Here is a 25,566-nt window from a genome sequence, read left to right on the forward strand (position 1 = left end):
AACCAACAGTGACCACGATGTTTAACCAACACCCACCACAGGGCTGTCCCCAGAATCCCAGGGAATTTGCAGGGGTTTGGAGCCTGCTGGCTTCTCTGTCCCAGCATGGTTTCCAGAGGATGCTCCCGTGCCTCCTGAGGAGCTGTGACAGTCCTGCTGTCCCCTCAAGGCAGGCAGCCACTGCTGGAAGGGTCTGCAGTCAACCAAACTCCCAACTTCCAGTGGAGTTCCCAGTGTGGGGGCAGAAGGGGAACGCACCCCGTCCACCCTACAGCCTGTGTGTCCCAGCAGCACCCATCCCCCCGTGTTTACCTGTTGATGCCCTCCTTGGTGTAGAAGATGGAGTAGGTGAGGTTGTCTCCCTGCGGGTCCGAGGCTGGTGGCCGCCACGTGAGCCGGATGAAGCGAGTGGACACCAGGGTGGCCACGACGTCCCGCGGGGCGGAGGGCAGGGGTCCCGCTGTGGCTGGTGCTAGATGGTCATTAGTGGCACTGGTCAGTGAAGTGGGAGGTAATGTTGGGATGGCAACATCTTGGCATGTGCAAACATTGGGGAATATGAAGGGCAAACATCACCACGGTTTAAAAAAAAAAAAGAAAGAAAAAAAAGAGAACAGAAAAAAAAAACGTAAAAGAAATAAACAAAACCACAATGGGAAACAGAAGAAAATGAACACACAAAAAAGGCCATTAAACTGAAGGCTGACATGCAGGCAGAGGTAACTACTGACCACTAATGGGGATACAGGACACGGCACTGTCAGGCAAGCAGACCAAATCTCCACTGTAATGGAAGTGGCAGGGGAGGGGAGGGTGGAACCRGGGTAAGATAGACCTGGCAGAGGAGAGCAGCAGCAGCAAACAGATTTGGGGCTTTGGGACACAGCTGGTGCCCCACGGGTGACAGGCAGAGCCGGCCTGTGGTCATCACCCRAACACACACCCCGAGCCCACTCGTGCTGCAGCTCATGAACATGCACAGCTCATTTATGTGATTCCCAATTGTAACAAAATGACAGAGGATACACGGAATTCCTCCCAAAAACCCAGCCAGCCAAACCCTGCTGTCATTGCACATGTCCCTGACCCCGTTGGGCTCTGCTCCTGCCCATGGCACTGCAACCTCAGCCTTTCCCCCCTGCTTTCCTGCCCTTCCTCYCTCCCACAGCCCCCATCTCACCCTTTTACAACCACTCCAACAAGCACAAACAACTCTTGCTCTGGATTATACTCTCCAAACTTTTAGCCTCAGCCATGTCATCTTCCTATGTTGCTACTCCAAAGCAGGATAAATCCAGGGATTATTGCATTAAAAGGTTGGTGATTTAGCAGCACAAGCTGTACCATAGGAAGAGCCACTCTGCAAATCCTATTAAAGCAATCCAGCCAGTAAATGCAACAGTGAGACTCCAGCAGCTGGACCCCAATTACCACCAGTACTCCAAGCAGCACAATTAGTAACAAACCTCCAGTGCTCAGGAAACCCAGAATTTTTCTGGATTTGTAACTATTTACCAGGCTTAAACCATCTGATGGCATTTTCCACATGGGAATCCACACTGCCAAATACATTCTTTCCTTTATTAATTATGGAATTAACTCAAATAGTTCTGATTTTCTCCARAAAGAAGTTCAGGACTTGAAGAGCTGTTGCTGATCTGCAGCATCTCAACCAGAACATGTGGACCTGTGTGCAGATATACAAGAAAACCTCCCAAAAAACCTGACTAAAGGAGAAAATGTTGTGTGAACGACCARACCTTCAGAGAAAAACACCGAGGASTCTGMCATSAGCAACATCCTGATTTAAATTGTCAGAGCCCCTTGTCAGCTTGGGAGGTCCTCAATTGGCAGAACCCTCCTTTTTCCTGCTCTGTTTCTTAGGGAGCTCCTGGCAAAGCCATAAGTTTTCATCAGCCATGGGTTTTCATTAGATTTGCCCAATTTGTAATTTGTAACACCAGTCCGTGGGCAGACCTGGGAGAGATTCCCAGAGCCAGGACCATGTTGGYATTCCAAATATGGATCACAGGGACACAAAGTCCACAGTGTCTCCTTAATTACCTTCCACACTCTAATAGCTGAGGATCCCAATTAAGTGCTCTCCAGCAGCCCTTCCCGATCAATACCTGACACCATTAATTTCACATTCATTGCAAAATCTATTTTTACCTAAAGCCCCCTATTTTTATGTCCTGAATTGGATTTCTTGCAGGGATGCACCATGTTTAGCCCTTCTGGGATCCTCCCCTGCTGCTGCAGATCCCTCGGGAGAGCTCTGAGTGGGGCCAGGGGATCTTCCCAAACCATCTCCTGCTCCTRAACAGCAATTCCAGTGCTGAGCCTGTATCACACCAGGCTTTTGCTGTGTTTAAACCCCCTGGTCACAGCTCCCTCGGGCTGGAGAACTCCTCACTGAACCCAACAAACTCCTTCCTCTCTGCTCCTGCTGAGGAACAAGGGATGGAACTGCAGAACTTTTCAGCACTTTTCCCATTGTCCTGCTTGACTTCCAGCTCACTCCAAATTCCAAACACTCACACTTGGGTTTCTTTTACCTCTCTAGGCAACACTGTCAGGTGATCTGCTTCAAATTACATGGTTTGGATGCAAAATCCACCCCTTACCCACCTTTAAAATTTATTCTGTTGAGTTAAAACAGAAGATTTTYTAAATTCATCTGGTCAATGCAAACCCCATCCCCACACACTTGTGTGTTTTTCTCCCCATATCACGGAATGGATCCATCTTTCCTGAAGAGCTGATGAGCCTGGGAGAGCTGCCAGGATTTCTCAGAGAACAGACACCAGTTCTACCCTCGTGAAGGCTCAAACCAGGAATGTTCCTTCCTACAGCACTGCAGGAGAACAGGCACAGACAGCACAATCCTAATGATGCCTGAAAAATCACCTGAAACCCTCCAGGTGAGGAGAGCAGGGCCAGCCCCAGGACACCYCCAACACTGCACTTACACACGTCTGGGACTGCCCAAGCTGGGGGTTATACCCTGAAGGTTAAGGGATTTCYTTCCTTTTTCACCTATTTCCCCCCAAATCCTCGAGTGCTGTTACAGAGCCTTCATTCAATCCAGGTGAGCAGAGCTGGCAGGCAGAGCTGTGTTAATGAGCAATTACACCCAATTAGCTCTAAGACCAATCAGAGAGAAGCTTTCTCCCTCCCAGCTTTCAGTACTGGGGGAGAAGCAACTCAAGTCTCTTCTTTCCAACATTTTCACTCCCTGAACAGTAACTCCAGCTCTGGACTGTTCTTTGCAGCTATTCCTACACAGTTTCACACCCATCTCATTTTCCAAAAGCACATTCAGCAAGGGGCCTGTGCTTTGCAGGATAATTTATTTCTTGCTGTGGAGTAAACAGGACCAGAAGGATGCTGGAACTCTCAGAGAGCAGAGCTTCACTCCTGCATCCCGGCCCCTCCAGGGCAGGCAGCAATTCCCAGGAACATGAGGAGCAGAATTCTTTAACTTTGTCCTAGAAATTATTTTCTTCACAGAAATGGTTTTGCCCACTTCCTAGAAGATTCCAAGATGCAGGAAGCTGTGTCTGTGCTGCTCAGGTGTGACACCCACACTGGCAGCCAAGGGAGCCCTACAGGAATCCCACCCCACGGATCAGGGTGAGAGGACATTCCAACTGCTGATCCTCAAACCCCTTCCATCAAGCTGCCATTCCAGGGCTCCTTCTGAGCAGACATCAAATATTGCAACAATTTTATCAAAACTCAGCAGGGTGTGCAAACACCACTGAGCACTTGGGCTCCAATCCATCAGGAATGAGGCTTTAACTGCCCCAGCATGGGGCTGGTGACGCCCAAGGGGTGAAGGTGTCCATGGGGTGGGGGCTCTGGTGCGCTCCCAGCTTTTCATCCTGCAGGAAATCTGTGGGATAACAAAGAGCCTAAGCGTGCCTGGGGAGCTGCTCCATGGCCACCACCCAAACAGCTCTGCCACACCTGAAAACCACTCATTTTACACTCTGGTTGTTATGAAATCACTGGAAATATTTTCCATGTTGTCCAGCCCCTCYGGTTCYGATTTCCCTTTTCCTGCCTTCCCCCCTCCGGTGTTGTTGGCACCTCCACAGCTTCCTCGTGTTCAGCACCAACATTCCAGTGATATCCTTGGCTCCCCTCAAAGAGGGGAAGGTTCAGGAATGTTATCTGCTCCAGCCTTATCTGCAGGCCAGGGACACTCCAACCCCTGGCACTGCCAGCACCTGAAAAGGTGGGGAATGCAGGGATCCAGACCCACAAACACTTGAGGAAAAAAACAAAGGCCAYATTGAGGCCATTTTGGCCATATCCAAGTCCTGCTGACAACACCTGCCCAAGGATGTTGGAAACAGGAGATAAACCCAGGTGTTCCTCGAGCCCAGGGCCGGTGTCCAATGGAGCTTTGGAGCAGCTTCACCCCAAACACCCGACAGGGACCCCAGGGCATCTCCCAGCCCAGAAACACCRAGATCCCAAACTCCCTGAGCTGCAATCCAGAGGGCGAGGAGCGGGAATGGGTTGGGAATATCAACAAACCCTCTCCAAGGATGGAGAACGAGAAGGACCTTCCCAGTGGGAATCCTTTACAGGGACAATGAGGAACCAGGGCACCAGTTAACATGTACAGAAGAGAAAGCCCACCTTGGAAGGACTTCAGGGTGCATTTCAGAGATTTGAAAAAGATTTGAAACATGAATAAATCTTTGATTTCTGCAACAAAGATCTACAACACATTTAGTACTTATTTACTGTAACGAATAAATAACTACTTTGCCAAAAATTGGCAAAAACATGACCTAAGGACATTCAGATCTCAATACTTTAATATTTTAACYGTATTCCCTAAGAAAGCAATACCTTTGAGGCATGAAAATATTAATCTTGACTTGGGTCATTAATATATAACAGTGTACTCAATAAATAATATTTTTCCATAAATCCATGTAGCTGATTGCAGAAAGATAATTAAGACTTTTGAACTTCTTCTTTTACCTAATGCACTGTTCTCCTAAATTTGTTTGGTTCACAGTGGCCCAATGGAAGGATTCAACTTGGATCAGGATTGAGAAGCTGCGATGCTTCAAAGAATCAAGAGTTAACACCCACTGCTCACAGTATTTAAAAATCACAGCAGCATTTGGCTGCAATGCAATCAGAAGTATGAAATATCAAAATYGGAAGCTCACACTATATAGCACCCTTCAAAATTTTGCTTTCTCTCCTAYTTTTCCCTGTGTTTTTACTTGTACCAAATTGTTGTCTTTGCTCAAATACATAAATTTCCAGCAGAAGAGATCACCTTGTTATTCTCAGCTGTCCCTGAGTGACACCACACTCAGAAAAGGCCACGATACCTGGCCCCAGTAATTCCTCTCAGGAATTTTCTCTGGACAAATGGCCCCAGYGMTGAAGTTGCTCTCACCAGATCAGTYCTAACAATGGAATGAACTCCTTCCCTTAGAAAAACTCATTGAGGAAATTATGGGATTCCTGTTCCTGCACTGACTGGCATTTTCATGCAAAGCTGGAACAGAACCTGAACAGATGTGGAAAGAAGAAGGTGCAAAGTAATTTCTGCTTTATAGAATGAACATAAATGTCCAGGAATCTGAATCCTGAATGTCCTGAATGGATTTCCAGTGACAGCAACCATCACCCGTACTGCCCTGGTGGAAGGCACAGATTCATGTCTGTTTGACATAAACCCACCTCAAACTTAGGATTTTGTTCACGAAATTGCTCTTCATGAGCTGATCTCAACTGCTGTGGGACTTGGAAATGCGTCAGAAACAGAAACACAACAGTGTTGGGACCAACAGCTCCAGGGAATCACGGCTGGACATGGAGTAAAGGACCTGGGCATGGAGCAAAGGACCTGGGCATCCCTAGGGAATGAAACCTGCAGTATCCACGGGAAACGAGGAGAACGTGCAATTTCCCTGGATCATCTCACTCGAGGGAGAGGTTGAGGAACCTGACAAGAACCTGACTCAACCCTTGGAATCAATTTTGTCCCTCATACACCTAAAAAACCAGCCCCACACCCCCACCCCGAGGAACAGACCCTCCCCAACAATATCCCTGATTTTCCTCAGAAATGAAACAGAGATCCTTATTTATTCYTCTATGCCCACACATTTAGCCCAGAGCAGGCAAAATGCCTTATTTTGAATTTTTAATTGCCTTAGATTAATTTACATCACCACTGGGAGCGAGAGCTGTTATTTACTCTTCACTCAATGCACAGCAAAAATCTCCCCAAAACTCCAGACCAAGCAAACGTTTAACTGACACTCAGCKATGCTGATTTTAGGCATTTCTTTGGTTCTGTTTTGCACTGTGAACAGCCGCTGCTGGGTGCTCAGTAATTTGGGATATATAAATACAGTGAWAAACACATTCTGACTGGGAGTTGGGTTTTTTAGGAAGTCATAAACCCCCTCCTGATAACGAGCCCTCCTCCTGTTCCCATTCAGCATGAAATGTTTTGGTGGAGAGGAAACAATTTGATTTTTTCCTGTCTCATAAAACAATCCCTGAAAGAGGTGTGACGGCCCTGCTGATGCATTCCAGGGAAATCGAGCAGGAACCCCCTGGTTCCAACCACATCCCGGGGCTCTGGGGCAGGAGGCAAAGGGAAAAATCCTGTGGGGATTTCGGTCACAAGACTGAGGTTATTAAAAAAAGGGAAATCAGCCAAACACACCTCACCTCACCTGTCCCCAAGGAGTTTCAAACTGCTTTGAAACACATTTTGCTAGTGGAAAGAATTCAAACCATGACACATATCGCAAAATGATGGCTATGACCTTCAAATTCACTGGTGAATATTCAATTTTTWAAAAATTAATTATATTTTTAAAAAACACTACTTGAAGAAAGAGTGAAAAACSCAAACCAAAACCCACAGATAGAACCTGAGGCAGAAAAACTGCCTGGAAGTGTTGCCAAAGAACCCTGGCCAGGCTCTCTTCTTACTCTAAATATTCATCAGCTGAACTCCTCTGATGAATTAAAAAATTTCCTGAGAGCAGCAGAGCCCATGACAGTGTCGTGGCTTTAATAACAGCAGTGGAGCAGTGATTCCATTCCCAAACACCCAATTCTACTCCCAAATACCCAATTCCATTGGAGTTTCAGGATGTTCAGGAACCTTATAAACTCTTAATTAAGACTTTTCCCCCCCCCATTTTTAAAGCTGTAATGTTCACTCACTTCCTCATGTTTCTGATTTTAACAGAAAGAGTGAACGCCATGMCTGTTTTTAAGTACAACTGCTTTTTCCCAGAACAGAGATTTGGGAATTTGGTGTGCATTTCCCAGTACACAAGAACTGGAGTTTATTCCCCAGAAGGATATGATGGGGTTTATGGCAAGAGATGTAACGTTTGAATGTGGATTTGCTCTGTTAAAAATGCCTGAACCCCGGGTTTTTAAAGCAGTTTACAAATGTTAATTGGGGCTGAAGAAGGGCCAGGGTGGGATGTCCATCCTCAGTCAGCTGTGACCGGATCCAGGCATGACTTTCCTCCTTCTCCTTTCTTTTCCTTCAGCACAATCAGGGCTGACGTGAAAAGCTGCAGGGTCCAATTGTCCTTTAAAGACTCTGGATCCATAATTATGAGTTTTTTTCTGGAGAGAGGAGAGACTATAGGAGAGGGGAAACAAAGCAGGAGAACAAAAACCCCACTCCAGGCTGCGCTATCCCGGTGAGAACAGTGACATTTTACAATACCAAGCCCACGTTATTAAAAACTGCATTTCTTTGTCAGATTTATTCAATTTCCTAGGGGAATAAACCCCATGAGCCCATCCAGGTTATCCCATCAGTAAGTACCAGGGGCTTCTCCCAGCTCCAGATCCATCTGCAYGAGTCCTGTCACCCCTCAGCCCAAAGTAGAAAGAAGTGAAAACCAATCCTCTCCTCCTCTCCAAATGCATTCTGCTGTTCCTGGATAATTTAGCAACTCTGAAATATAAGCAAYCAATTAAGGCCAACCCCACCCGTTTGTTCTCCCCGCTGGTGTGAGACTRACAAAATCTGATCTTTTCCTTTCCAACCCCAGCTTGGGATCAATTACAAATGAAGGGTGTTTCTGTCAATCTTCCTGGCCCTGGTGGTGAGGAATAAAGGCAGAGGAAATGCCATGGGTAGCTGTGACGGATATCCAGCTCCAGCTAATCCTGCCCTTCCACTCGGCCAGGGACGGAAAAAGCAAAGCCACTAAAAACAACAGCCTCGTGATCCTCTGCAGGGAGGGGAATCTTGCCCTGATTATTTGTATTTTCCCCTCTCACCGGGAGCCAGAGGCAGCAGAGGAGCTCTGAGCCATCCCTGCCCAGCCGGAGTGGGGCCATGTCCGGAGCGTGCCCAGGGGAAAGCACTGCTGCCGTGACATCACCCGGCCACGCTGCCAGGAATATCCAAAAAGTGAGGATAAACACGGCTGGAATGGCTGATCTCAGGGTTGTTTTTTTATTTGCTGTTATTATCAGCCCTTCTGCCAGCCAGAGACTTTCATGGGACTGAGCAGCTCTGTCGGGAATTCCAGATTAGCCAGAGGAGAGGAGATGAGATGGCCACAGAGCCTTCCACACATCTGACCTCAGWGCCTTCCACAGGGTACAGAAAATACAGAATAGCATGGTGCAGGCCAGCAAACACGGATTCACGTGGGCYGGGTGGTTCCCAGAAATCACCGAAGCTTTCTGCCCCTCCAGGCCCCTGCTCTGCCCCCGCTGGACATTCCTCACGTACCATTCCCTTCCCAACGTGACATGGAATTTCTTCAAGCACCTTTTAGGCATTATTTCCCCTCCTGAACCCCAAAATTCAAGGTGCCAGTCCCGTTTCCAAGCACAGCAGCCCCACCACCCTTTGTTTGTGGGCCTGGAACGCAGCGCTCGATCCCGTACGAATTCCATCAGGAGGATCCCGCTCCTTGGCCAAGCCAACTGTAAATACAGCCATAAAACAAGAAATGAGAACTAATAAGCACAATATAAATGCTGTTCTGCTTCCCTGCGATTCACGGCGTGCTGGCAAACATTAATCTATTCCTAATTTCATCTAAATTAGAGCAATTCATTCAAAGCCYGTGCCAGCTTTAAACATGAATAGGCTACTGAGAACTGCTTAGCTCCCGTTTCATCAACTTAAACGTTCAAGAAGTTTGGGATCCCGGCTGCTTTAATCAGTTCTGCTTCTCAATACGACCATATATAAGCAGGGCCCATAAAGAGGGAATAAATAAGGATCATTTATTAAACAGGAATTGAGTCGAGAAATGGAACTGACTGAATTCAAACAGCTCCCAGGCCACTTTGAACAGACATGCAGCCATGAGAAACACAAATGCTGCCTTTCCCTGAGGAATAATAGCTAAGTAATGTAAATTAAAATCAAAATTAAACCCAAACCCCCACTCTTTCAGCACTAAAGAGGAGCACACACTGCTGTGTTTACAGAAAATTAGCACTGGAGTGTACACAACCAGCACAAAACATTCTCGGAGCTTGGCTTTGGCTGTGACTGTTTGAAGTCAGTTTGTGATTTCAGATGCTGTTTATGTTCCTGAAGCACAACTCTCCAAATGAGGCTCCCAAGCTGTTGCTGCTCCCTCCATCTGACGCCGGGTGGATGCCGGCGATGCAGGCAGGGACTCCGGGAACGCTCTCCAATGTTCACCGGGGTGTCCCGGGGASCTGGCATTTGACATCTGCTGCTTTTAAAGCTTTTTGGGGACAATCCTTCATCCTGGTGACTGGAAACCCACAGGGATGAGTGGATATAAAAGAGATGGAATGGAGGAAGGAAGGCCCCCTGCTACTCCTGGCTCTGATGATGCTTATCCCAGTGGATTTTCCATTCTCCAGTTTTCAGACCTTTCCTCCTCTGCGAGATCAGAGTTCTCTCCCATGTCCCCAGGTCTCCAGCCCAGCAGAGCCAGGTGCCCTCAGCACAGAGCTGCTCTCCCAGWGCCATGGCATTGGGCYGGAAGGRAMCTTGACCATCCAGTTCCACCCCAGGCCYGTCACCATCTCCCACTCCCCAAAATCCACAGTTCCCTTCTTCGAGCACTTTTCCCCTTGACATAAAATGTGAATTTTTGTCTGCAAGGMTTTGCAACCTCTCTGTTCAGCTTCCATCTACGAATCATTTCTCCCTGGTGGACAGAGATTCCTGAAAGCCACTCCTGGAAACCACAGGGACCTCTTCCCRTTTTCCTTCGCTAAGATGTGCAAAATTGGACGAGGCAGAAAGAGCATGAGAACATTTCTGTCTGAGAGAAGAAACACAAGAGTCTGCAGAGAAACACCCAGTCCTCTCTATTCTTCAAAGAACTCTTTTTATCTGGCTCTGCCACTTCATTCACAACACTCTGCAGATTTTTTAAGTACTTCTGTAGTCTCTAAGAACTCCACAAAATTCCATGGACTGARGAAGTTTTTACTGCATTACCTTGACAACAACACTAAATGCTTTCATTTACAATATGTGACTAAAAAAGACTCTAAAGCATCCCCTCCATGAATGAGAGAGCCCGAGAAGTGACATTTGATAGCTGTGAAATCACCCCTAACAGGTCCTGAGGTGGCATGAGAGGTGTCTGCCTCGGGGCTGGAACCAGGCAAGGCTCTATTTCTGCCATTTTTTTTACATGTGGCAAATACCCAAACATGTAACTGAGTTTTTCAAAGCACAGCACAGGCTTGTCAGTGCCAACTCTTGCATTTCTTTTAGTAGGAGCCAAAATTCATCAACAAGAACTTCTATTTGCCTCCTACAACAGCACAATGACACTTACATTTATGGAAAACACGGAGCATTTCAGATGTCCTGACTGAAATTGGGTTTCTGACATTGCCTTTGACATCCAGCTGCAGCTGGGAATCTCTTCAGTCACTTCAGGGGAGCTGAAATGGCCTCTGGGTGAGGAATGGGCATCTCCAGGTCAGCCTGAAGTGACTCAACTTGCAGGGCAGAAACGACAGATTCCAGCACAATCTCAAYTGAAATGTGCTGGCAATGGGAAACCTGGATCCCATTCCTCATGTGGGGGTCAGAGATGCCCACCCAACTCCTTTCAGGGCTCCAAGACTGGACACAGCTCATGGCCAAACCTCAGCAGAGAGGTACCAATACAAAAGGGAATTGTTCCTGCAGAAAAGGGCCTGGACAGGACTCAACTGCTCYAAGAGAGCCCCAGTTTAGGACAAAAAATGATGTCTTTAAAACTCCCCCTGAATAAGGATCCCCCAAATGCGACTCAGWGGAGGAACTGGTATCATGCAGTGGTGTCAGACTGGAATCCAGCGTGGTTGGTGATGAGAAGGCAGTGGCTTCTCCCAAGGAGAAGTTGTTTCTCCCAAGGAGATCCTTCCAGCAGGAAGCACATCCACAGAATTGTCCTGTTTGGTGTTACCTGCAGAGCACAGACACCAAGAGGGGCCCTCCCCACCCCTCCCCACGCTGAGGCAGGACCCCAGAGCAGGTCTGGGGCTCTGGGAGCTCACCTGAAACCCCTCCTTGAGCATCTCCAAGAGCAGAGATTTMCCAGCTCCCCATGGCAGCTGTTGGATGCAGCTCCCACCCTGTGACACCATTTCCTCTGATCGGAAATTCAATGTTTTTCAGTTCTTCCCTGCCTGAGCAGTAACAGGGTGTTCAGGATGAATCAAAACCAGCACACCCAGTACATCCCATCTTCCCACACATCCCACCAGTCCAGTCCAGCCTGGATTTCTCCAGTTTATCTTCAGGGACAGCCCTGGACATAGCACTGAAGGCCTGGCTAAAGGCAAGCAAACAAATCCCATCTCTGCTCTGGACACAGGCCCCACCATTCCATCTCAGGAACAGTTGGGCACAGTTTGCCCTCTGAAATCCAMGCTGGATTTTCCCAATCCTCGTCCCTTTCATATACCCAAACCTTGCCCTCCAGGGGGATTTGCTCCATAACCTTCCCTGAAAAGGTCCCAGCTCCAGCTGAGCTTTGCTTCCCTCCATCCCTACCCATTCCAGGCAATTTCCTGCCTTTGATTCCAGATTCTCTGTGCTTTCTCTCTGTGCTGGAGCCCAGCTGGCAGCTCCTTCTTTACCCCCCTGGTCTGAGCACTCCTGAGCTTTGAGAAGGCTCCTGAGCCTTGCTCCTTTGGGATCAAAAGTTTTGCCTCTTGTCCATTAACACCATGTCCCATGGGAACCTTCCAGAAACATTCCAAACAAGCCCAAACCTCCTGTCTGGAAGCTCCAGGCTGCAATTCTCAGCTCCACTCACCAGCCAGACACAAACAACAAATCTCAGCCCACTCTGGGAACTCCCTGTCATGCCTGTCAGCCAGGGAGGTGCCACCCCAGCACTCCCAGATGGCTCAGACCCCACCCAAGTGCCAGGGCTGGAAAATGCCCCATCTCCTCCCTGCCCCGTCCTTCCAACCGTGAGCCTTGTGCCAGAACTCTTGGCTGGCTCTTCACCCTCTCCAGTGTCACCCAATTCTCTGCTCCCCTAAAAAACCCACACCCACCATTCCTCAGAGCCATCCCAAAACACCTCTGCAATCCCAAAGGCCTCACAGCTCTACAGCCATACACAGGTTCCTAATTCCTCCTCCTGCTTCCCATGCTGGGAATAYTAAACCACATGCAGAATATCCTTGCTTGGACAAGGAATTTTTTTTGGTGAAAAAACTGAATTTAAAGAAATGCATAGCTCCACTACAAACAATCCTGACAGGGTTCCTACAGCACTGTAWCCAGCCCACCCACTCCTGCACCACTCCCAATATGCTGAAAAAGCCCCATTTTGTGGTATAAAACCACAGCAGTCCCCCATCAGTTGTGAAGGTGACCCAGAGCATCCTGTAGGATGGATTGGAACTGCTCTCCCATAACGTGGCACATTTGTTTCCACTCCAGGGCTGTGCTTCCCACAGCGTCGGAGCCTCCCTCCCGGTTTGTCCCGCTGCCTGAGCACTCGTCAATGCCTTTCACACAGGGTGACAGGGAACCATCTGCCTCCCTCCTCCCAATTGTTGCCACCTGTTCTTTTCCCAGTCCCCACATGGCAGCRTGAGCAGGGCCAGATTCCCCGGACGAGGCCAGGTTACAGCACCGAGAAACCCCAAATGGCTCCGTTACCCCGAGGGTCTCACTCGGCACACGCAGAAAAGCTGCACAAGTGATGACAAGCAATGGCTTTGTGTAATTAAATGTATCTGCTCTGTAACTGGGACATTCAGGGCTGAGCAAGGAGGATTGGCAGTAAAGCAAGCTGGGTTTGTGTAAAAAAGTGGGGAGGAGAGGTTTGAGATTGCTGAGAGTCATTCCCAAGGCACGATGGAGGTTCTGGATATACAGGAATCCTCCCTGGGGGCACTTGCAGGACATCAAACMACTCTTGTCTTCAGCAAGGAGGCAAAGAGAGGAGCATGGAGACTGAGAAATGAAAGTGCGGGGCAGTGAGGTCACTGAGGAACCTCCCCTCAAACTCTCCCTGGAAGGCAGAGCAGGAGCAGCTCCAGGGAAATTCCCAAAAGGCACCAAGCAGCCAGGAGCTGAGAAAGAGGGACACAGCTTCAAATCCCAAAGAGGCTGCGAAGCACACRAGAGGCTTTTCCAGTCCCTCACAGAACCTTCACCTGATGTGCAGCACAGGGGATAAAAGGAGGATTTTACTCAGACCATTGACCCAAATACTCCTCCCACTCCAATCCTCCCCACTTTGTCTGAAAAATCTCTTCTCCCACTGCCACGATTCTTTCCTGCAAACCTGGAAAAGCAAGAGTCATGGACTCTGCATAGCCAGTCCCTTTCAAGATCAGTCTTTTCTAAATTTATTAACAGAATGACCAAAGTTGAGAAGAAAAGCCACTCAAGAAGAATTTCAATTCAGCCAGTCCATTCTCTGGTTTAACATTTCCCAAAAGGAACTTTCCTACATACTAAAATCTACCCCAGAACTCACCCCAAACACAAAGCAGCCCAATCCAGAAGGCTAGGGCTGATCAATGATTGCATCAAGCTCATGGCAGGAGATGAGAGTCTCATACAAACTTTCTGTAGGTTTCTGTGTGGCTGTGCCCAYGCTGTGCAGAAGCTGAATCACCCAATTCTGCTCTCTCCAAGTCAGAAATGTGTCCAAACACAGCCTCCCGTTGGAGCAGATAAAGCATTTCAAACTTCCAGCAGCACAGAGCACAGATGTGGCATCTCACTTGGATGAGAGAACTCACGTGGCCTCCCCGAGAAACTCCCCAGGGCTTCCACTTTCTCATTTGCATTGAATTCATTGCAGATCAATTTGATAAGCAAAAGGGCTAATGAGAAATGGTYTAAAATAGCCAGATGTTTGCCAATTCCAGCAGGAAGGAGAGAACAGAGCAGCACGGGAAGGGAAATGCTGCTAACTGGGAGGAACTTTGATGAACACTTAATCAACATTTTTCTCACTGAAGTTACTTTTCAAATTGGCAAAGTTGGTATTTCTCATCAGCAGCTATGAAATAATAGAAAACAAACCTTTCTGAATTAATGACTGAGATGTTCAGAATAGTTTCTGCTCAAATTAGGGGCTTGAATTTTCATACAGAAAATTCAGGAGAAGTCAGGAAAAAGCTACTGCATGTGATACCTTCCCCCTCTTACCCAGAAGAGTCTCCTTTTCCACTGCTCATGGACTGAGAGAAGGTATTTTGAACCCCAATATCTGTATTTCCTCCTGCTGTGAAYTGTCAGTTTTCACATCTCAGACACAGCACACTCATCCCTCACATCCCCCTGGGTCATTCCCCAGGCACAGMACCATCCCACATCCCCTCAGGGGTGTTCCATGGGTGTCCCACTGCTGGAGAACACCACCTCAAGGGCCCCAGGGTGCTGTGTGCACCCCAGGGAGGCTCCAGCAGCGCATYCCCCATCCTTGGCAGCGTGCAAAAGAGAAAGGACATTGTGAGGCAAAGCCCTGCAGGGGCTGGAGCGGAGCAGGAACCACGGGGCGAGAGCACAGCAGGGAAAGGAAGGAGTGAGGGCACAGAACTACAACCACAGCAGGGACAGGCGGTCACAAAGCTCTGCAGGGAGCTGGGTGCACGCACAGGCTCGGGCAGGGCTCCCAAAGCCAAGGCCATTCATTATTCAGTGTTTGCAGACGTGCAGGGTTTGGATAATGCTGCAATAATGCTTCCGCTGCAAAGGGCTGGAACCACTCAGGTGATTCATGMACGGAGCAGAAATTAAATTACTTCTAATAATTTTTCTGGCAAGCTGCTGACAGCAGGGCAGTGCTGGATGCAGACTCCTGACACTGCTGTGAGGCTGGAACCCCACGGCTCTGTGGCATTACAGCTCCTGAACCCAGGAGAGGGCACCCTGCAGTCCCCAAATCATCGTGGGGAGCACCTGTGGCTCTCCAGCCAGCAGTGACACACACCCAGATCCACACAGCAATTCACAGGGAGCTCTAAGTGCACAGCTAYTCAACAAAACAGTTGGGAAATAAAYGGGAAATTTTTCCTCATGGCTCATTCCTAAGTTGACTCTCTGCACATTGGACACCAAACCCAGGGACAGCAGTTTCACACCTCTCCAAACCAGAGGTGTGAAGTTCCATCAAACCTCCAACCACAGGGAAGACTGTTTCCCCTAAATCCTCTCCATCCAAGCAAGAAAGAAATTAGAATTTAAAACAATTCCCCCAAAATGCCAAACCCCAAAGCCCCACCCACCTCCCAGCATAATTTTAGTATTTTCTTGACTGACTGCTCTCCCCCCATCCACAGTACTATTGATTTTCTTCCTAGGCTCTTAGATTTTATTTTTCAGAACTGTGTGACCAAAAAAGAGCAAAACAAGCTGCTGCCTCGGTGATGGTATTTGCAGTTCCTCTTTTTTTTGGGTCTTCAATCTCAACACCAATGGCCCTGCTTTGCCATCCCAGCCCTGCAATGCAGGGCACTGCAAGGGGAGCACGGGCAGCAATTCCCTGACTGGAGCACAGGGGCAAATATTGACCTTAAACTGCAGCTGTAACCCACCAGATGTGCAGCTGCTGTTGGCAGGAATGACAAAGTTCACTATTTTTTACACCAATGGCAGAAAAAAGGCTTCTGACACTGGAATGACTTTGATAGAAAATATGTGATTTGGGGTGTGCTCCATGAATGCTTCTCTTTCAGGTTTGTGATTTTAGTGATTATTTTCATTTTGGCTGTCCTGCTATTGCTTGTAAACCTCAGCATGCAACATTTCTGGCCATGGTTTATTATTGCACCAAATATTTTCCAAAATACAGGGTTGAATCCTGTAGAATTCTCCTCAATAACTCAGTGTTCAGGAAACAACACCGGACCATTCACATGATTTTTAAAAAGTCACCCTGCTCTAGCTGAGTTATTGACCAAACCCATCATGTGAGATGGGTTGGAATGGTCCCTCCCCACTTCTGGGTCTCTGTGGTCACAGTTTATCTTACCAAGGTCAAGTATGATCAGCTGGGCTCCAGCCTGGGCATTTCCAACATCATTTTCTGCAATGCACTGATAGAATCCTTCATCAGACTTCACCAGCCCCAAAACTTGCAGGTTATGTTCTTTCTGAGGAGCAAARTAGAAAACAACACTTAGAAATGGGCTGCAATTGCCAAAACAATGGTGTCAGCAGGGCACGTTAGCGGGACAGGAGAAACTTCAGACAGGAGCCAGGAAAAGTCTGTTTGGAGCCCCCAGATTTCACCTCCCTGGCACTGAACCCTCCAGGGGAACGTTCCAGGAGATCAAACAGCAGCAGAAGCTCTCAGTAATGGCTGTCATTTCCTAGCACTGGCAAACCTGAACATTTCCCCACCCATTCTGGTGGCAATTTTGGGCACTGACTGAACCTCACRGCCCCACAACCCAGGTACACCCAACCCACAAATGTTACAATTACACAGCCTCTAAGTTCTCAGCTGTGTCTCAATAATGCCCTTCACTGCATCTAAAATCTCCCTGTAGAAGCACCCATGTGCCAAACTCACCATCCACACCTCAGTTACATTTCTATCTCAGCYCCTGCTTGAAATGGTAATTTTTACAGAGCACAGAGTGCAGCACACACAGCCGTGGTCATGGTGAGCTCGTACTCTCACAGAGTATTTTGTCACTTGGTGTGTCTGGGAAGCCCACGCCATAAGGACATCAACTCTTACAACAAAAGCCATGTGCATTAAAGGATTCAAGAAACCTCTTCTCTTTCAGGCCCCAAACATCAACAGGAAAAACCAGGAAGCAGGAGCCATGACAGAACCCAATTTGCAGACTCTGTGTAGGAGAACTGACAGGCCAACAGCCTAAAACCCGCAGGATGGATGGGACGAGGCACTCACCACAATTTTGAAGTAGTCACTCGGGATCACCACGTCCCCATTCTTGACCCACTTGACGGTGGGCGTCGGTTTCCCGGTCACCTCGCACTCGAACACRATGTCCATGGACTCGTGGGCGTAGATGTTGGCAGGGCGCTTCAGGAACGTGGGGGGAACTGCAGGAGAGGGGAAGGAAGGCACAGAGATGGTGTCACAGCCCGAGGATCAGAGCTTACAGCCTCACACACAGCCAGCTCCACAGAGATGGGCCGGGGACAGAGCACTGGCACGGCAAAGCTGGCAGGAACCTGCAGCTCAGGTGTGGCAGACAATGATAAAACCTTGGAGTTCTTCCAGAATTACATTTGGGCCAGGCTGGACAGGGCAGTGGAGGGTCCCAGGGGGTGGCAATGAGCTGATTTCTAAGGGCCTGTCCAAATCCACAGCTCAGGTTCGACAGACACCGATAAAAGCTTGGAGTTTTTTCAGAATTACATGATTTCTAAGGTCCCTTCCAAAACTGCAGCTCAGGTTCGACAGAGACCAATAAAAGCTTGGAGTTTTTTCAGAATTACATGATTTCTAAGGTCCCTTCCAAAACTGCAGCTCAGGTTCGACAGAGACCGATAAAAGCTTGGAGTTTTTTCAGAATTGCATGATTTATGAGGTCCCCGCCAACTCTGGGATCCAGCCCCTTCGGAATGACCTCTTGAGACTCCATGAAAGGAATGGAACTGAGGTGTATAAAGTGCAAAGTTAAACCTCAGGGAGTTCAAGTCAATTCTATCAAAAAGCGCTTTYAAAAATGAATGGGCACAAAATGGAGATGAAACTTTTGTGGAGCACCGCGGCCTCGTGTTGCTGTGAAGGAGCTGAGGTTATCAGACAGGGCTGCTCTGATCCCAAACCTCCTCCTGTGCCTGGGGAAGCCAAGGACAGCCAGCCCCAGCCACCTGGACCACACAGATAACACCCCATGGATACACAGGAAAGAAGCTGGCTATTTCCAACACAGCACAACAGAAATTCTGAATATAAATCCTTCAAAGAGCACAATTTCTTTACCTACAGCACACACCAAAGGTGTCACTCTGCGTCTTGGCTGCCTTGGAATGTCCTGAAGTGCTCAGGGTCAGATTAATTCAGTTAAATACGTTTAAAATCACACAAACTCAGAGTCACAGATTTTTGGGAGCTCCAGCCCCAGGAGACCAGAATACAGACATATTACAGTTTCTCCCACAGGAGCCTCCACAGCATCCAGGGCTCTGCTCTGACYTGGCTCAGCTGCACCGAGCCCTGCAGGCACTTACTCCGTGAGTATCCTCTTTGTAAAGAACAGCTCCTGCTCATCTGTGTTTACTACACTCCCAGACTCAGGGCAATTCCCTGACTGGTGCTGGCAGCTYGGATTGTTGGAGTTCCAGGAAAGCCCAAAGCAGCCTTTTGCCCTTTATAATTTAGCAAGKAAAGTCAATATGGAAGGGCCATGGGGTTCAGACAAACAATTTACACACTTGGCCTCTCAGTGGGGTTTATTTGGTGCTGGGGACAAGGAATCCCAGGTTTTACTCCTTCCTGTGAAATGATCCCAAAGGTTTGTCGGTGGATTTAATGCTTTTAAAAACAGCAGCTGGAGGTGAGCAGCCCCCCAATCCCCCCTCACGTTTTGGATTATAAATTAATTAAGAGATCATAAATACTTGGGGAACTTTAGGGGAAGAAGGTGGTTCAACTCTCAGGTAAGGRTGTAAACCCACACAAAGGTGCACACTCACTGCTCAAATTCTCACAAGGGAGCAAAAATCTGGCCCAAGCCCAGCTGCCTGTGAGTTCAGACATCCCTTTCATACCAATTGCCCCAAAATTGMCCAAATTYCCCCCAAATTCCACCTTAAAAASATTCWGCTATTTCTGTGCTTACTGGCTGATGGCTGCTACCACCGTACACARCTCTGACATTTCAAAACCCTCTTCTGAATTTATTTGCCACCAAATTGCTGCAATTTATTCTCTACGAAAATGATTTTTATTCCTCCCTGGTGTTTATCCTGGGCACMGATATTTATTGCCGTGCTCCTCCTCCCTCCCTTCCCGTATCCCAGCCTTATTTTGGGCGGCTCCACGAGTCGTGTTTGCTGCGCTGTGCCAATTCCTCCCAACCCCCTGGATGTGCTCCAGCCTGAATCCATCTCGGAGCCCGTGGAGTTTCAATCATTTCCATGCAATTTCAGCCGGTGCCTTGAAAAATGGTATCAAAGCGGTGTTAGCACGGCAGCAAATCCCTCAGCGAGGCATCCCCGCGCCTCTGCCCTTCCCACATGCATCATCCCTGCCAGCCTGGGACACATCATTGCCCGCTCATCGTTAGCTCTTTTTAACTAATGACTCATTTGGTTCAGCCTGCCTGATCAATAGTTTACGTTCTCATTTCCCTTCCATCTCTGTCTGCGACCGTATTCACACGCACCGATCGATTCCTGCAGCACTTGCAGGGTTGAAAAAGGGGAATACAAGAATTGGAAAAGTTGTTTTGCCRTGAAAATGCAATGCCTCCATTTCCCAAACACTCGTTACAGGTGAGTTTTAATTCCTTAGCCACATATTCATCTTGTCAGAGACACCAGCCAGTAACGTTCACTGTCAAAAGCACAAAAACTTGTGGGAAAAACTCCTCCTGGAATCGCAGCCAGGTTTGRGCTGGACAGTTCCTCAGAGATCACCGAATTCCACCCTCCACTGTCCCAGGGTGTTCCAGTGTCCAGCCTGCCTTGGGCACTGCCAGGGATCCAGGGGCAGCCACAGCTGCTCTGGGCACCCTGTGCCAGGGCTCCCCACCCTCCCAGGGGAGAACTGAACCCCCAGACTGAAAGTTCTGATTCTCCTCTAATGTTTAACTTGTAATGAAGACATTTGGAAAAAAACTCAAACATCTTTGGCAACTGATATCRCTGCAATTTGGGCCATGATCCAGAAAGAGGCATTCATTTTGGATCGTAAGAGTCAGGATTTTTTGAACAGAAAAAATGGAAGTTGAACTAGATATTCACCTACCTGCTCTCAAGCATTTTTGATTTAGGATATAAGGAATTTGAAACACGCTGTTTTTTCAAAGTGACTTCACTTCTCTGGCTCACGGAGCAAATGCCAAGCTGCTCACAAAGGGATAATAACACGAGGAGTGCGCACTTTATCAATTAGTTCTCCGTTAATGAATTAATAAATGCTTTTCAAACACACTCTTCTGGTTTCACTATGTCGGTGTTTAGCATGAACACAATGCAAGTRCAGATGTTTGTGGTAGAGAAGTTCAGCTGATAACCAGAGAGCAAACGAGCCAATTATCCCCGAAAACCAGATTTGTAAGGGAGGATTGTGTGCTCTGTTCCCAAACACACAATTAAACTTCAAAGCCCACTTGGCAGCTCAGCCCCCTCTTGGTGTCAGCAAAGAACAGCTCCTGAAGAGGCAAAATGCTTGAACAGAATTTCACACCCCCCAGGGAGCCCCAGCCAGGGGGATCTGCCACCCTTTTGGAGATGCAAGGAAATATTTTGTTCACAACAGCGATCAAAAGATGAACCCCCCTCACCAGCCTACATCAGCAGTTGGTTCAAATGGTTCTAAGCTACATCCTAAAAAAGGTGAAATATTTGAAAAATAAAATGCTTTTCAAAGCCAGCTGCTCTGAAATGACAGGCAGAGCTGGGGAACTGCACCCAGGGTGATGAGGCTTTGGGAATGGGTGCTGGACAYGGATCCCATTCCATGTGCACAGAAGAGCAGAAGGAAATGGAAATTAATTCCAGGGGTCTGCACAGGAATGGGCTCCTTTGGACACACAGCTTACACAGATGATTTWAAAAAGGCTCATTCTCTTTTAAAAAGCACGAATAAATCAGCTGCTGGTCCAAGCACAGCATCCAACAAACCCAAAAGGAGCGGGACCAACCCGTGGCTCCAAACACTCCCAAGTCCCAGAATTCTTGAGTGTTTTGGGTGGGAAGGGCCCTCAAAGCCCACCCAGTGYCACTGGGACACCTCCCACGGTCCCAGGCTGCTCCAAGCCCTGCCCAGCCTGGCCTTGGGCACTGCCAGGGACAGGAACACTCCCAGGACTGTTCCTGAAGCCGCCTCAGAGCTCCTGTAACAGCTCCAGGCACCCAAGAGCTGGATCTCCAAACTGMAAACGTCCAGGACAACACTGAAATACCACTTCTGCTTCCTCAGCCACCTCCAAGTGCCATCAATCCCTAAAAATCAAGAGTGTGTTTTGCAGAGTGAAATCCCTGCCACTCCTCCCCATCCCCTGGCTCCCACATTCTGTCCATGACCAGGGTCTCTCCACCATCCCTTACACAGCCTCTGCTCATTCCAGAGGTTTCCCCACAGCCCAAAGAGCACAAAGCCACACTAAGCAGCGTGGCCACATTTTCAGTGTATTCCCAATAATCCTGACTCYGGCATTCCCAGTCAGCTCCATTTATAACCATTCCCGAGGGATGCTGGGGGCACAGTCCCTACCTTGTATTTCACTTACAAATCTGGATTACCAGCAGTATTTAAAATGGACATTTTACCATAAAACCCATTTCATACCAGCCTAAAATAGTAAATCCACAGGGATTTCATTTCCTCCTCCAGGGATAACAACCTATTCCATTAGGRTATGCTCCAAATCCTATTAGAATCATTATAAAGTTAAATGCAATTTTCACAACTGCAATTCTGCTTCTAGAAAGGACCAAACTGTAACATGACCACCACCCTGTAAATCCATCCCCTCCTGCCAGTCCCCCAGCACAGATAAAATGCATGGATTGATGTTTGACTGCAGAACTTTGGATTATTATCTTTTAATTCTGTGAGTCAGGTATAYGAATTAGTTGGTTTTCTTCAAGTGTATCCTGAAAAAAAGGAATTTACACTTTAAATGGAAATGGGAGTCAAAATGTTCTTCCTTAAAAATCAGCAGAAGCATATGGATAATATTCAGGAAAAAAAGAGATTTAAACCCCAAAATTATGGTTGTAGGCAAGACAAGTTCTTCCCAACCTCTGAGCAGGGCTGTGATGTCCTTAAAACACATTTAATATGCAGCTACAAAACCTGCAAAGCAAACACAAGCTGACAAAAGGGGTTCTTCTAGGGAAACAGAGAAAARTGTCAAATTAATGTACCCAAATCAGCACACCAAGACACAGAAAGCTTATAAAAATGTCAACTACCACAGCAATTTTGACTGCACCAAAATCAGAGTTGCTGTTTATGACCAGTTTCGGTGGCAGTGACATTCTCTAATTCAGGAATGGTTATTTTTTATATTTATTTTACAGAACTAAAGCCCATGGAGAAGCAGTGCCTGTGGCATCCCCACTTTTGGGAATGTCCCCCACTCCTTCCCCAGCAGAGCAGAGGGAGGGGGCCTGGTTTCCCCCTCTATGAACCCGTAAACCCCTGCTCAGCCCCAAATCACCACTCAATTTGCTCCTCTGGACACTTTGGTCCTTTCCAGCTTCCCTGGCAAATGCCAAACCTCAGCTCCATGGAGAGCWGGCTCCACCATGGAGTGGTGCCAGAAGGGCAGGGCTGAATTAAAACAGCTCTTTTACATTTACAGTGAAAAGCTTTCATTGAGAAATTGCTAAATATGATCCACGCTTCAGAGAGCAGCCCCTAAATAAACATTGCAGAGGCTGAAATTTAAAAACTCAATATTCAATGCTGGGACAAAAACCAAGAAACCAGATGAGGATGAAGAGAACAAAAATAAAGCCAAATTATATTGAGCAATTAGTGAGAGTAAAAACCTCATGTTGTAATTCAATATATGTGCTTTTTCAGGGAGAAATAATTAATTGTAGATTTATGGAACAGGAGGTAATAGAATTCAAGTTTGCAGCAAAAGGCCTGGGAAATAAAGATTTTATCACAAACTGGGGATGAGTCCCAGTATCATACTGGGATGGCAAAACTGCCTCTACTGGAGCCTGGCASCAGCTCCCCCTCCTCACCTCGCCCAACTGTGACACTGGAACCCCACATTTCAAGAAAAACACGAACTCTGATTTACAAGAAAGCAATGAAAATGATCAATGACTCAGAAAATTGGCTCCAAAAGGCAAATGCAAGTGSTGGAATGGGTTATTTGAGCAGGCAGGATTATGCAGTCACGGAACTGGACACCTCCAACAGGAGCTCACCGCAGCAAYGCTCAGCGCTGCAGAGGCAGCAGAGTGTGCACATAAATACATTTATCCACACGTCTGGATCTGTATTTCTGTATCTGTATTTCTGTATCTGCCGTGCAGGAAGAGCCCCTACACAGCACTCACATCTCCCTCCCTGCCCTGCCCTAGGGTATCACTCCAAATAATTCACTAAAGTTTTCTAAAACTCCAGTATTTCARCTCCAGGGTTTTTAGCTCCCAAGTTTTAGCTCCAATTTTGTGTCTCCACGGTTTTAGGTCCAACTTTGCTGAGCTCCACGTTTATCGAGCTCCAAGATTTTAGCTCCATACTTTAAGCTCCATGTTTTTAGCTCCCACCATCACTATTACATCCTACACCTACTCTGACTTTACTACACTTAAGAGCTTTGCTCTGTTTAGGGGAGGAGGGAACACCATGCTCACCCCATTTGACACCCAGGCCAGCACTGATTTAGGCTGTCCCATGATGATTTTTTTGCCCTTTCGTAACAATTCCTTCCATTCCATTTCCTTTTTTAAGATCTCACATTTTCCAAAGTCCTCAGTATTTCATGGCCGCGCAAAGCCCCAGGTCAGGGACCAAGGCTGTGCTACAGAAATTGCTAGAGCTGCATTCACCTGTGAAATCCATGTGCAGAGCATTGAACTCTACTTATTTATTTGTCATTCAATTACCTGCATGCTCCTTACACCACAAGGTGTTTCCAAGGTTCTTCACTGGCAGGATTTGTTTTCATAACCCCAACGAACCCAGGACACCCCAAATCCCCTTTTCCACCCTAAGCAGTGAAGACCCAGCTCCATTGATAAAAACACCTTATTTCCACTCTAATATCCTATAAAACAATGAATTCATTCCCTTATCCCTGCAGGAGGGAATTCACTCTGACTCCCAAGAGTGGCATTCAAGGCCACTTGAATTAGTGAGTGACACTGGCACAGGGGTTCTGAGCAAGGAAGGRAACAACATCCTGCAAAAGGTTCTCCATAACAAAGTCTGGCCTTTTCCACACAAAATACACATGGATGGACTCAAACATCTATCAACACTATCTTTTATTTTAATTTCTGTCATTTTAACGGGTCCAGACATCAGATTAACTCACCCAGAGCTTCCCACATCACCCCCAAAAGGCTCCTAAACCCCTCATGTCACGCTGACCAAATTTCTTCAGTCTGATTTTTTTCAGCCTGCTGATTTAGGTGCTAGGTTACACAGCACACTTGGGAACTCAGGATTTCACACTCCAGCTCCTCGAGAAATGTGGAGTGCAGACCATCTGGTCCTGATGATTCCTCACTGTTCACTTCAGGGATTTGCTCTGAAATAGGTTTTATTAACGCTGCAAGTGCAGGTACGGCCTCCCCCCAGCTCCCTCTGTTTGAAAAGATTAAATCCAATGTAAGACAGAAATCTCTGGTTTTGCAGAGAACACAGACAGCAGGAATTCACTTTTCTGCTTGAGGCCATCTTCTCACCCCTTTCTCCTCACACTCCATCATGTGCTGACCCCGTGCTGTCCCTGGCAGATGTCCCAGCTCCAACAGAAAAAAACGATCACAAGATTTGTGAGTTATTAGCAAATGACTGAAAGCTTTGTATTAATTTACTTGCAAATAAACAGGGGGGGGAGAATAATAATTCCTTTTTGTTGTCCTTAGGAAGTCTCTGGGGAGGTTTGGAAGTTTTTCCCTTCCCAGTGTAACCTTTCACTGGTGTTGGGCACTCGCTSTGAACACAAATGCCACGTGCCCAGTGTTTATTTAACCTCTCTGGCTGTGCCTTTGCTTTGCATTTTCACTAAACTTCCTCAAACGACTTCGGTTTTAGTCAAATTCCTAATTATTTTATATAGATCCCCTTTYAGAAGATTAAATGCTGATGGGGATGATGGATGTCACCATCCTGGAATGGCCACCAGTTTACAGCTCTAACACCCTGCTAAATTCCGGGTCGGAGCCTGGATTCTCCATGTATTCCATCCACGAGGCATCACCTC

At 47.5% G+C, this 25,566-nt stretch overlaps 1 protein-coding gene across 1 annotated transcript in view; it reads right to left on the reverse strand.

Annotated features, from left to right (window-relative positions):
• The window catches only part of NEO1 (neogenin 1), a 165,931-nt gene that overhangs the window by 43,979 nt on the left and 96,386 nt on the right, over positions 1-25,566 (reverse strand). Inside the window, exons 6-8 of the mRNA XM_057378764.1 lie at positions 17,376-17,530; positions 16,485-16,605; positions 313-472 (exon numbers count right to left, since the gene is read on the reverse strand). Coding sequence (XP_057234747.1) covers positions 313-472; positions 16,485-16,605; positions 17,376-17,530 — 436 coding nt within the window. The remainder of the gene's footprint in view (positions 1-312; positions 473-16,484; positions 16,606-17,375; positions 17,531-25,566) is intronic.

This window comes from Malurus melanocephalus, unplaced genomic scaffold (assembly GCF_030028575.1).
Source record: "Malurus melanocephalus ecotype Western Australia unplaced genomic scaffold, MMel_1.1 scaffold_372, whole genome shotgun sequence".
Lineage (NCBI taxonomy): Eukaryota > Metazoa > Chordata > Aves > Passeriformes > Maluridae > Malurus > Malurus melanocephalus.